Genomic DNA, 11,669 nt, shown 5'->3' with positions numbered 1-11,669 from the left:
AAAAAAAATAAAAAAATAATTAAAAAAAATAATTAAAAAAAATGAAATTAAAAAAATAAAAAAAAAAATAATATTCATTAAAAAATTGCATAAACCACAAAAGCTACAAAATACATTGTAACAATAAACCAAATAAAATGTGTAAAATTAACATTTATTATTATTTGAAATCAGTCCACAGGCTCAAATTGTAATCAATTAATTACTAAATTAATTTATGATTTGATATTTTTGTGTTTTTCTTATTTTATATTATATAATATGTAGTAAGTAAGTAATTCATACAAAAATATATAATATATGTGTATGTATATATGCAACTATATATGTATATACATATGCCACTACAATTAGAGACGCACATTTAGTAAGCAGTGTAGCTAAAACTTATGCTAATTAAATTAAAACTAAAAAAAAATAATGAAATTACAGCAAGGCTGCTGCGCAGGCGCCTTGTTTAAACGTCATTTTACTAACTGTTATGCTTTATGTAGTTGTTTTTGTTTAGCTTTAGACTTGAAATGAGCACACATTGAAATTTTGAAATAATTTCGTAAAATTTTTGCCCTCTAAAATCACTACAAATACAAAGCGAGCATTACAATTTTCATATATTTTTGTTTGACGCTTATGTATACAGCATTCATTGCACCTTTGAAGTATTTTCAAATATTGTAAGCTTTCGCAAATTCCACAATTTCAACTTATGCTATTTTACTGTTTAATTTTTCGCTTGCTTTTAGTTATTTGCATATGAAACACACTTAAAGCGGATACATACGTGCACATAACATAGAATTTTTTTATAAACTTGTACACAGTTATATATGTATTTATGTATGTATGTATGTGTTATCATATTTTAGAAATCAATTTTTGTCTTGGAAAAAAATATTAAAAATATTGGTGCGCACAAAAAAGTGTGTAAGCAATATTCGGCAGCATATAATTAACAATTGGAAAATGTTAAAGTTTTGTGTTAAAAATATAAATGATTTGTTGGCGATATTAGCGTTGTATTGCAGCTTGTGAATATAATATAATAAAATTATTTAAAAAAAAAATTTCGAAATAATAAACTTTTTTATAATTTTCATTTTTTTTTTTAAATTGTTGTTATTGTGTGTGCAATTTTTTTTTTTAATTTTTGTAATTTTATAAAAAAAATTAATCAAATATATTTAAAATTTTGCGAATTAATTTTTTTATTTGAAAATATTGTATAATATAAAAATATTATTAGATAAAAAAAAATTAATTGCTGTTAGATATTAAATAAAAAAAACTTTGTCACCAGTAGCAAAAAAAAAAAATAAAAATATGCTTTTAAATTTTAATTTAGTTTATAAGCTTTTTTCAATTTTAATCGGCTTACCACACTGTTAACAAGCAAATTACACAAAAATATGCCACACACATATTATCAATAATTCCTAAAATGCCAATTCTAAGCCTGTTCCAGTGCGAATTCAATTGTTATTTATGTGCCATGCCTTGGCTTGTCTCAAATTCTGTCATAAATTACTTGGAAATGTATGCTGCTGCTATATATAAATATATATTTGTATGCGTGTGTGTTTGTGTTTATGCTTTACATTATTAATTTTTTATTTATTTATTTATTATTATTTTTTATTTTTTAATTATTTATAGTATTTAAAAAAAAAAGTTTGTTTTACTTTTTTTGTTTTGAGGTAAATTTGGCAAACAAATTACATTAATTAATTAATTAATTACGTTCATTAATTATAATTATAATTACTATTCAATATGCATTATAAGTAAGTGTAATTGTAGTCGTTACATTGTTAAATATGTAATAGTTATATAATAATAATTGCTGGTACATAATAATACATACATACACTACTACGTTTCGTTACGGACATTGAGATATATTTCTTGCTTTTTTCTTAATTTCCATTGAAATTTTGCATTTGTCAATTTTGTTTTTCTTTTCTCACATTTCTTTAATTATTTTTTTTTTGTTTCGAGCATTTCGCTATACATGCCATTATATATGTATATGCATGCGCATATTTGTTATATTTATTAATTGGTCCTTTGGTCCTGGCGGACGCCTGCTAGGTATGTATGTATATGCGTGTTGTTGTGAATACTTTTTGTTAAGATGTTTTAAATAGTTTTTGTTTTTCGTTTTTTGTTTTTTCTTGCTACATTTTACACACATTTTTGTATATTTATTACATTTTACACCGTCTCCCGCTTTCATTTTCTTGTTGTACACACATTTTAATTTTTTTTTACAATTTAACACTTTTTAATCATGTCAGCATTTAATTATTTGCTTTTTATATTCTTCATATTCGTCTTGTAGCTGCTTTTAGCTGCTTCTAGCTATAGTCCTTGACACTTGCAGGCCTTCAAAAGAGTCTTCATCTGCCTGCAATGCCGCAAAATAGGTTGGCGCCTGTTGCCTTCACTGCATTTTCTGGCCCAACTCAGTGTTAGACAGCCTTTTAACTGTTAACAGCTCCTTCGTGCTTCCATTAACTGCGCCAGAGCTTTTCATGCTGCTCTGGTGTTCGCTTCAAATGTTGTTGCTGCATTTATGTAATCAATTAATTGGTACAGCTTTTATATTTCCGCTTTCTTCCGACGACTAGTGTAGCTCTAAACGTTCTGTTCACTCGTCTTGTTCCGTTACGCGAGTCGTTTCGTCTTCTTCTTGTGAGAGTTATACTACTCTGTTCGCATTGTGCTTACTTCATTTTTGTGTTTGTTCGGTGGTGATGGAATGATTAGTGTGTTTTTCTTCTACTTCTTTCTCCAGTTCTTCCTTTTCTTCTATGTCATGCTGCCCCCTTAGACATTCCATTTAATTTACATTTACAGTTTTACTTCTAATAGTCAGTACCGCGCGGTGTTCTTCTCTCCTCAGCTTCGTGTCTCGCTTGTGCTTTGTAGCACTCTCTCTAAAGTGTGACAACTCTTCGCTCTCTCAATTGAATACTCTTCTTCTTCTGCTGGCTTCAAATCTACGCGTTTTGTTTTTTCACATTCAACTTAAAAATTAAAATCGTTGCTTTATCCTTAAATATTACGAGTCTATTAACATTATTTTATTATAATTATAATTATATTTGTCGCTGTCACTCTCTCTCTATCTCTCTGGTTCTCTGTTGCGCTGCTGCCGCATGCTACGCGCTAATCAATCTTATTCTGCTTTTTATGCTTCTTGTTGTTGCATCCGTCATCCTTATTTCCTTAATCCATAATGTTTGTTGTTTGCATAATTTGCTTTTGTTGTTGCTTTTTTGTTTTTTGTTTTTGTTTATATTAATTAAATTTAAATGAAAAGAATTTGGTTAAGTTGGGTGGTATTGTTGGCTGTTTTGTTACTGTTGTTGTTGTTGTTGTTGTTGTATTTTATTATTTGTAGCTAATTAGTATCTACTTTTAGGCGGCTATGGCCTCATTTTGCCGTCATTCCCATTGGTGTGGCGATGGCGGCAATTCGGAAGGATGCGCTACGGTTGAACTGCAAAAAGCGAAATTACAAGAAGAGAAAGAGAAAATTATAAGTTATTTTATGTGGTATAAAGTGTCATCTTTAACAAAAAACATTAAGTATATATATCAAAAACAAAAAACAAAAAATAAAAGAAAAGCGAAACTTAAAAACTTACACAACAGTAAGGCAACTGAAACAACACAACATAACTACTACTAATACATATGAATACAACAAAAATAAAAAAATATACAGTAAACATAAATATTGCTTAGTATAGCACTTCTACGATATAACGGATATATTTCAAATTATAATTTTTCAAGTTCTTAAAATGTGGTGTTGAACTGTTAAAAAAAGAATCGTTCTAACATAAAATATTTTTTATTAAAATTGGTATCAGAGTATGAGTTTTGGTTCTGTCGAAGCATTTTTTTTTACAATATTTTGTATTCAACACTTCCTACAATAGACCGTTCTACAATAATATCAACTTTCATAGAAACTTGCTCGAGTTCTACGTCTTTTAAACCTACAAATTTCCTAATTTTTCTATCTACTCGGGATTTTATTACATTTAATCAAAGAAATTATTTTAAAATATATATTTTTATACGAACCTAAGAGCTTTCTTCTATTTTCGTAATTAAGTGAATTTTTAAGTGAAACTGGCAACCAATTATACGCTGAAACTATATTCACAAAAAAAAAAAAAATAAAATTATTAACAAATCACAGTTATCCAGTTTTGAAAATAAGAAGAAAACAAATTGAATTTATTTATTATTATTTTTTGCTATATCTTTCTAATAAAACTAAATATGTTAAAAGAGAGGAACTCTTATCTAACTAAGTTATCGAGTCTAATAATGAACTTTGTATATTGGCGCCTAAATATATGCTACATTTTTAAATTTATAGGTTCGTTAATTTTGAAAATTACAAATTCTGTTCTAAATGGGGAGTGTCGTTTCCAAAACTAGAATTACAATAATATTTCATAGACTATACGCGCTCTTCATATCAACAGAAACGTGACAAAAGTTACGATTACATACTCGAGGTTCTATATTAGTTTATTAGTTGTAACTGTTTAGTATAAATAATTGTTAAAAATATTTTGATTTATTTATTACATTTACAAAAGGAAATTAGTTTTATTCGTTTTCTTTTTGTTTATTCCTAAGTAACTAATTTAGTCGCATTAAAGGCGTACATAGAGAGAAATTAGCTGACGTGGTTATAAGAAAATTCAAACAGTTGGTGGTGCTCTCCGTTTTGACGGACCACGGTCAAGCTTTGGAGAGCTTTCATAGACACAACCTGTGGACTTTAGTCAGATGATATGAGAGATTCAACGTTAAGAGTTAAGTGATTTTAATATGAAGAAATAGTAGACCCAGTTAGATTTGAATGTTCTTTAAAAAGGAACTAACGGGTGATTTTTTTGAGGTTAGGATTTTCATGCATTAGTATTTGACAGATCACGTGGGATTTCAGACATGGTGTCAAAGAGAAAGATGCTCAGTATGCTTTGACATTTCATCATGAATGATGAAACGATCTGCCACAACGTCGAATTTTCAGTGAATGGGCCCTAGAAAAGTTGGCAGAAAATCCGCTTTTTTATCGACAAATTTTGTTCAGCGATGAGGCTCATTTCTGGTTGAATGGCTACGTAAATAAGCAAAATTGCCGCATTTGGGGTGAAGAGCAACCAGAAGCCGTTCAAGAACTGCCCATGCATCCCGAAAAATGCACTGTTTGGTGTGGTTTGTACGCTGGTGGAATCATTGGACCGTATTTTTTCAAAGATGCTGTTGGACGCAACGTTACGGTGAATGGCGATCGCTATCGTTCGATGCTAACAAACTTTTTGTTGCCAAAAATGGAAGAACTGAACTTGGTTGACATGTGGTTTCAACAAGATGGCGCTACATGCCACACAGCTCGCGATTCTATGGCCATTTTGAGGGAAAACTTCGGAGAACAATTCATCTCAAGAAATGGACCCGTAAGTTGGCCACCAAGATCATGCGATTTAACGCCTTTAGACTATTTTTTGTGGGGCTACGTCAAGTCTAAAGTCTACAGAAATAAGCCAGCAACTATTCCAGCTTTGGAAGACAACATTTCCGAAGAAATTCGGGCTATTCCGGCCGAAATGCTCGAAAAAGTTGCCCAAAATTGGACTTTCCGAATGGACCACCTAAGACGCAGCCGCGGTCAACATTTAAATGAAATTATCTTCAAAAAGTAAATGTCATGAACCAATCTAACGTTTCAAATAAAGAACCGATGAGATTTTGCGTTTTATGCGTTTTTTTTTTTTAAAAAGTTATCAAGCTCTTAAAAAATCACCCTTTATAATCTGAGGCGGTTAATGGACTTCTATGAAATTAAAATAAAGTCGAAGGATGTATTTCGATTACGATAAACTCATAATAAAATTATACCAGAGATTTACATTAATATGGGAATTTAAAAATAAAAACTCTTTTGGATAAAGTAAATCACACGCCAAATTTGAAAATCCAAACGGGCATTACATTTTATTTTTTTTCTGTTTAACTTTCTTCGGTGTACAGTACAAAAACATTGCGTACACGATTGTGATCTTTTGTTCCTACTACTATTATTATTTCAAAATTCACTTAAATAACGAGATTCAACGCACAAGCCCTTTTGAAATTTTCCGGATAGTGAGTCCGAAATCGAATTTATTTTCTTTATTATATATTGCTGAGAATTATAAACTATGTTACTACTCTAAACATAAAATTATTTCTGTTCAGTATTGGGTTGATTTTTATTGGGATTTCAAACATGGATGGAAAGTTTTTAAAACAATTAATTTATATAAATTAATGAAGAAGATATTCTTCAAAAAGTACATTATTTTTGAAAAAGACCCAAGAATGTTAGTTTTAATTTCAATTTTATTAATATGAAAATTATTATAGTTTTGATACAATACTTTTAGGTATACGAATAAGCTATAGACTCCTAAGTTATTATAATGACGTGGCAAGGACGGAGGGTTAAATCTAGCAACATTTGTATATAGTTGTTCCAAGGTTGAAATAATTTATTCCTAGTATGCTTAACAAAGACTATGTTAACCTAATAGGATACCCGGAAAATAACGAGATTTCATGAATATTTTAGATTTTTTAAATATATTTTAAAAAGTTTGAAGAATTATATCGTCTCAAAAAAATAAATATATTTACTATAACAAATGAAATATGCAAAATCATTCTTTCTCTATTATATTAAACAGCCCAAAATGGGTCTATATAATCAAGAGAGTTACATGTGTCTCCGGATATGTAATAAAAAAAATTGAATAGACTGCTATTCCGAGACTTCCGAATTGGGATTGAAATGCAAGCATTTTCAGAACTTTTCAAACTAGGATCATATTTGTATATCACATTTTTAAATTTCTCAGTTAATTTTTAATCGTAATTGACTATTTTGTTGAAATTCTAGAGTAGTTTATCCTCTTAGGGTCAACGAAATTAAAAGTATTTGTATTTACTATTCGAATGTTGTAAGTAGTATACGAGTATCCGTATTTAAACTCCAGTTGCGTGTATTTGGAACAAAATTTTGCAAGTATATAATCGTATAGAATTTCTAAAATAAGCAAACATAATTGGCTAAGTGTTAGTATTGTGTAGCGCACTAGTGTAAGTACAATTTAAATAACTAAAACTACGCAAAGTGACATACATACAGACAGGACAGAAAAGTGTGAATTATGTTAAATAATAACTACAAAAAAAAAACAATGAAATTATAATAAACTAAATGATTGCGTGAGATGGCAAGAATTCTCAATAAACAATACCAATGATGAAAACAAATATAAATATGTAAGTATAAAGTTTCAATTTAGATTAGTGGAGATTAGTTCAGTTGAGTTTAGTTTGGATTTTAGTTAAGGGCTAAGAAGGAGATAATGTAATAACTACTAATAATCACTTAATCACTGCTGCTTTTCAGCTTATGCGCTCCGGGAGTGTGTTGCTTCATATTTATAACTATACATACATACAAGTCGGCACAGGGACGCATTTGTCAGGGCACAATTTAATTGACAGACACACAATCTTGACAACTTGCCAACAGCAATTACTTCACGGTAGTTAGTAATAAGGTGTTCATTGTTTTTGTTTTTGCATTTTTGTTGCGTAATTTAGTAGCATTGCGTTAATTGACGAATGGCTTTGTTTTTGTTGTTGTTAGGCGTTACACATATATGTACATAGGTTTGTGGTAAATTTTGAAAATACACCATATTAGAACGCGGCGTAGAACAAGCATCTAATCAGTATGTATGTATTAGTGTGTATTTTTGTTGGCGATAACGGTACAATTTTTGGCATACAAATTTATATTTTCGCTATATTCACAGTTTTTTTGGCAAATTTTTTTGTATAAAGAACACATATACATATACATACATACACCTACAAAAGCATACAGTTGTTGGTACGAACGTTTACTTATTGTTGTTATATAGTTGGCTTGTTGTTGTTTTTATTTGGTTAGGTTATTGGATTTAGTTAATAACGTTGTTGTGTTTGGGTATTTGTAGGTCTTTTATGAATATATCCATTGGACCTACGTGAACGGTGCTAATATTTGTACAAAGAGGGTTTTAGTTACAGTTATGTATAACGAGCAAGTGGTTAATTTGGGATATGTGTATGTATATGATGTATTGCTAATTGTCTTGTCACTATTTGGTTTTGTTTCTAGCATTTGTCTAATCTAAGCTCCCAATTATACAAATATAATAAATAAATAATAAATAATTTAAAGAAAGGTACTAAAATATATGAATTCTTAGACCTTTTTGGCAGTTCTAAAACTATATATATAATATTATATAACTATATATACTCACACACATACACATACATGCTGTTTATAAATTTTTTTATGCAAAACTTATTTTTAGCGCATTAAAACTTTGACCCCCAAATGCTATTTTTGCTATATTATTGTCTCGGCTGATTTATACGAGATTGTATCTGATGAAGGACTTTCCGAAATTTTCAATCGTTAGATTTTTTAACTTCTTGTTATTGTTTTGAATATTTGGGAATTTTGAACACTTTGATTACTGAACGAATATTATCATTAGCAATATTTATTGCCCACCAACATTAATTTTAAAGGTCTCTACATCGATTGTTACAAATTTTTATGAAATTACTCTGCCTGTGCCTCTCGGTGGATGTTAATATGGTATTTCTTCATCTACTATACACCATCGTAGCTAAATCTGTGCTAACTCAATTGTTATTGTTTATATTCCCCAAAAATTATTGCCAAATTGATCCGATCATAAATTTAAGTTCGATTCGGTGACTTATCCGTTAGAGGAAATCACTCGAATTTCTTTTACGGGTTTAAAATGATTTACTAGTCGATCGATCGACGGATAGATTATAAAGGTAAGCATGCATTTTCAAGCTATACTCGAATTTTTTCCTATATGTAAGAACGTATAGGAAAATAGAAAATAGATATTTCTGCCGAAATTATGCAGCATAATTGAAAGAAATATAATTTAATAGGTCCGTATTCTTTAAATAGAACAGGAAACGAAGGAGGTGAGTTCAAAAAAGTGTATAGTCTTTGGCGATATCTTTTTTATACTCTCGCAACAAATGTTGCTAAAGAGAGTATTATAGTTTTGTTCACATAACGGTTGTTTGTAACACCCAAAACTAAACGAGTTAGATATAGGGTTATATATACCAAAGTGATCGGGGTGAAGAGTGGAGTTCAAATCCGAATGTCTGTCTGTCCGTCCGTCCGTCCGTCCGTCCGTCTGTGCAAGCTGTAACTTGAGTAAAAATTAAGATATCGTGATGAAACTTGGAACACTTATTTCTTGGCACCATAGGAAGGTTGTTTTCGAAAATGAGCAAAATCGGACCACTGCCACGCCCACAAAGTGATGAAAACCGAAAACACATAAAGTGCCCTAACTAAGCCATAAATAAAGCTATCGAAATAAAATTTGGTACGAAGGATCGTACTATGAAGGGGCATATTTGGATGTAATTTTTTTGGGGAAGTGGGCGTGGCCCCGCCCCCTACTAAGTTTTTTGTACATATCTCGCAAACCAATAGAGCTCTATAAACCAAACTTTCTGCAGTCGTTTTTTTTAGCCACTTCCGAATGCAGTCTAAAAATGAAAGAAATCGGATTATAACCACGCCCACCTCCCATCCAAAAGTTAGGTTAAAAATTACTAAAAGTGGGTTAACTCATTAACGAAAAACGTCAGAAACACTAAATTTCACATAAGAAATGGCAGATGAAAGCTGCACTCAGATTTTTTTACAAAATGGAAAATGGGCGTGGCGTCGCCCACTTATGGGTCAAAAACCATATCTCAGGAACTACTCGACCGATTTCAATGAAACTTGGTTTGTAATAGTTTCCTTACATCGCAATGATATGTTGTGAAAATAGGCCAAATCGCTTCACAACCACGCCTACTTCCTATATACCACAACTTTGAAGACGATCTGAATCGTTTACTTTACAATATATAAAGTAAGCACTAGTGAAGATTGTGTATTATATAATATAAATAAAGTTAAATAAATAAATTGCGAGAGTATAAAATGTTCGGTTACACCCGAACTTAGCCCTTCCTTACTTGTTTATTTTTCCGTCTGTCCAAGAGATATATAAAATAGTTTATTATTGTAAGTTCGAATTATAAATGGCTTAATATAGACAATCTACAACACCTACTCTACTAACCTCAATCACATCTTAACGTTTTCAATTATATCTTACATATTATATAGATATCTAAGAAAAAAATAAAACCAAAATCGGGACCTAACCTAAGAAGACTAACTTTGTTTATACTCAAAAAAGCCACAAACACGCACACACACTAGCTATACAAATATAATACATATATACATAATACCTACATAAACATGTATGCAATGCCGTATAGGTAACGGTAATATGTAGTAATCTTATCTGTCTAACGGTTTAAGAGAAGGTTATAATAGCTTATGTGACTGCTAAATAACGGAAAATATATAACAAAGTAACAAAAAGTAGTGGAAAAGATAAATTAAATACGAATTGAATATTAACAGACCTAATTCAGAGATTTCATTTGTTGTCTGTAGACAGATATAGTGGTTGACTAAATTTGTTGTTGTTGTTGTCGCGGTTTGGCTGACTGCAATGGCAACGCTAATTTGCTGAGCTGAAACGCCGCCTCAAACAGTATTTGCAATTAACATTGTTGTTGTTGTTGCGGTGGTTGTCGTTTTTAACGCTTCACCAGACGCGCTTTGTTGTTATTTCCGAATTGTTACAACGGCATAAATTAATAAATATTATTAACACTCAAACACACTCGAGAGAGCATATCGATGCAATCAGTAGCCACTATCCATCGACTCATCGGCAGTGTCCGTTTCACTGTCATCCTGCTCATCCCAGCACAACGTCATATTGAGTGATGAAAGGGGCGTAACCGACAGTGAACGCCGATCCTTATTCGTATGCGGTGTGGTATAGTCGAACGAACTGAAGCTGGGCAAGTTGAAAAACGAGGGTGTGCCCGTATTAGGCGCACTGCTCGGCTCCACGGTCACTTCCGGTGTTTGCATAATCATAGCTTTGAATGCCGCTTCAAGTTCCAGGCGCTGTTGCTCTTTGCGACGATCAAACTCCAATTGTTGCATTAACGTTATGCCAACGGGATCTCGTTTGTTGCGCTCTTTCCGCAATTTCCTAATTTGCTCAACGTATCTATGTATGTAGTTAAAAATTGTGGTTTAATTGTATGTGTGCGGACACTAGTATACATATAGATATATATATGTATATATACACACACAAACAAACACATACACACACAGTTGTCTAGTCTCTTTGCTATTTATTTGATTATTTTTATTTTATTTTTTTAATTATTTTAATTTATTTATATTTTGACGAATTTCGCCGCAATCAATACACACGCACAGATTGCGCTCAGCAACGGTTTGGTGGCAACTGGTTTATCGCTTTCGCATTGACTTCATACATGACATGAGCAATTGCATACTTTACGGCTGAGTGCATTGAGCTGAGTTGTGCGTGATTGTGCGATTGCTATCTCTTACAGCGCGCTCAACGTTAACTGTA

At 31.2% G+C, this 11,669-nt stretch overlaps 1 protein-coding gene across 3 annotated transcripts in view; it reads right to left on the bottom strand.

Moving 5' to 3' along the window:
* Positions 1 to 387: 387 nt before the first annotated feature.
* Positions 388 to 11,669, bottom strand: part of LOC105221101 (serine/threonine-protein kinase NLK2) — a 229,718-nt gene continuing 218,436 nt past the window's right edge. Inside the window, exons 8-10 of one of the 3 annotated variants that reach the window (XM_054229393.1) lie at positions 10,630 to 11,291; positions 4,096 to 4,167; positions 388 to 3,502 (exon numbers count right to left, since the gene is read on the bottom strand). In XM_054229393.1, the coding sequence (XP_054085368.1) occupies positions 10,916 to 11,291 (376 nt within the window). In that variant the 3' untranslated portion in view covers positions 388 to 3,502; positions 4,096 to 4,167; positions 10,630 to 10,915. Of the gene's footprint in view, positions 3,503 to 4,095; positions 4,168 to 10,629; positions 11,665 to 11,669 lie in introns of those variants that run through there. The other 2 variants (XM_054229392.1, XM_011197792.3) reach the window with 2 other exon arrangements.

Source organism: Zeugodacus cucurbitae, chromosome 4, assembly GCF_028554725.1.
Source record: "Zeugodacus cucurbitae isolate PBARC_wt_2022May chromosome 4, idZeuCucr1.2, whole genome shotgun sequence".
Taxonomy (NCBI): Eukaryota; Metazoa; Arthropoda; class Insecta; order Diptera; family Tephritidae; genus Zeugodacus; species Zeugodacus cucurbitae.
Note: the sequence above shows the minus strand (reverse complement) of the source record. Positions and strands in the feature narration are given on the sequence as shown.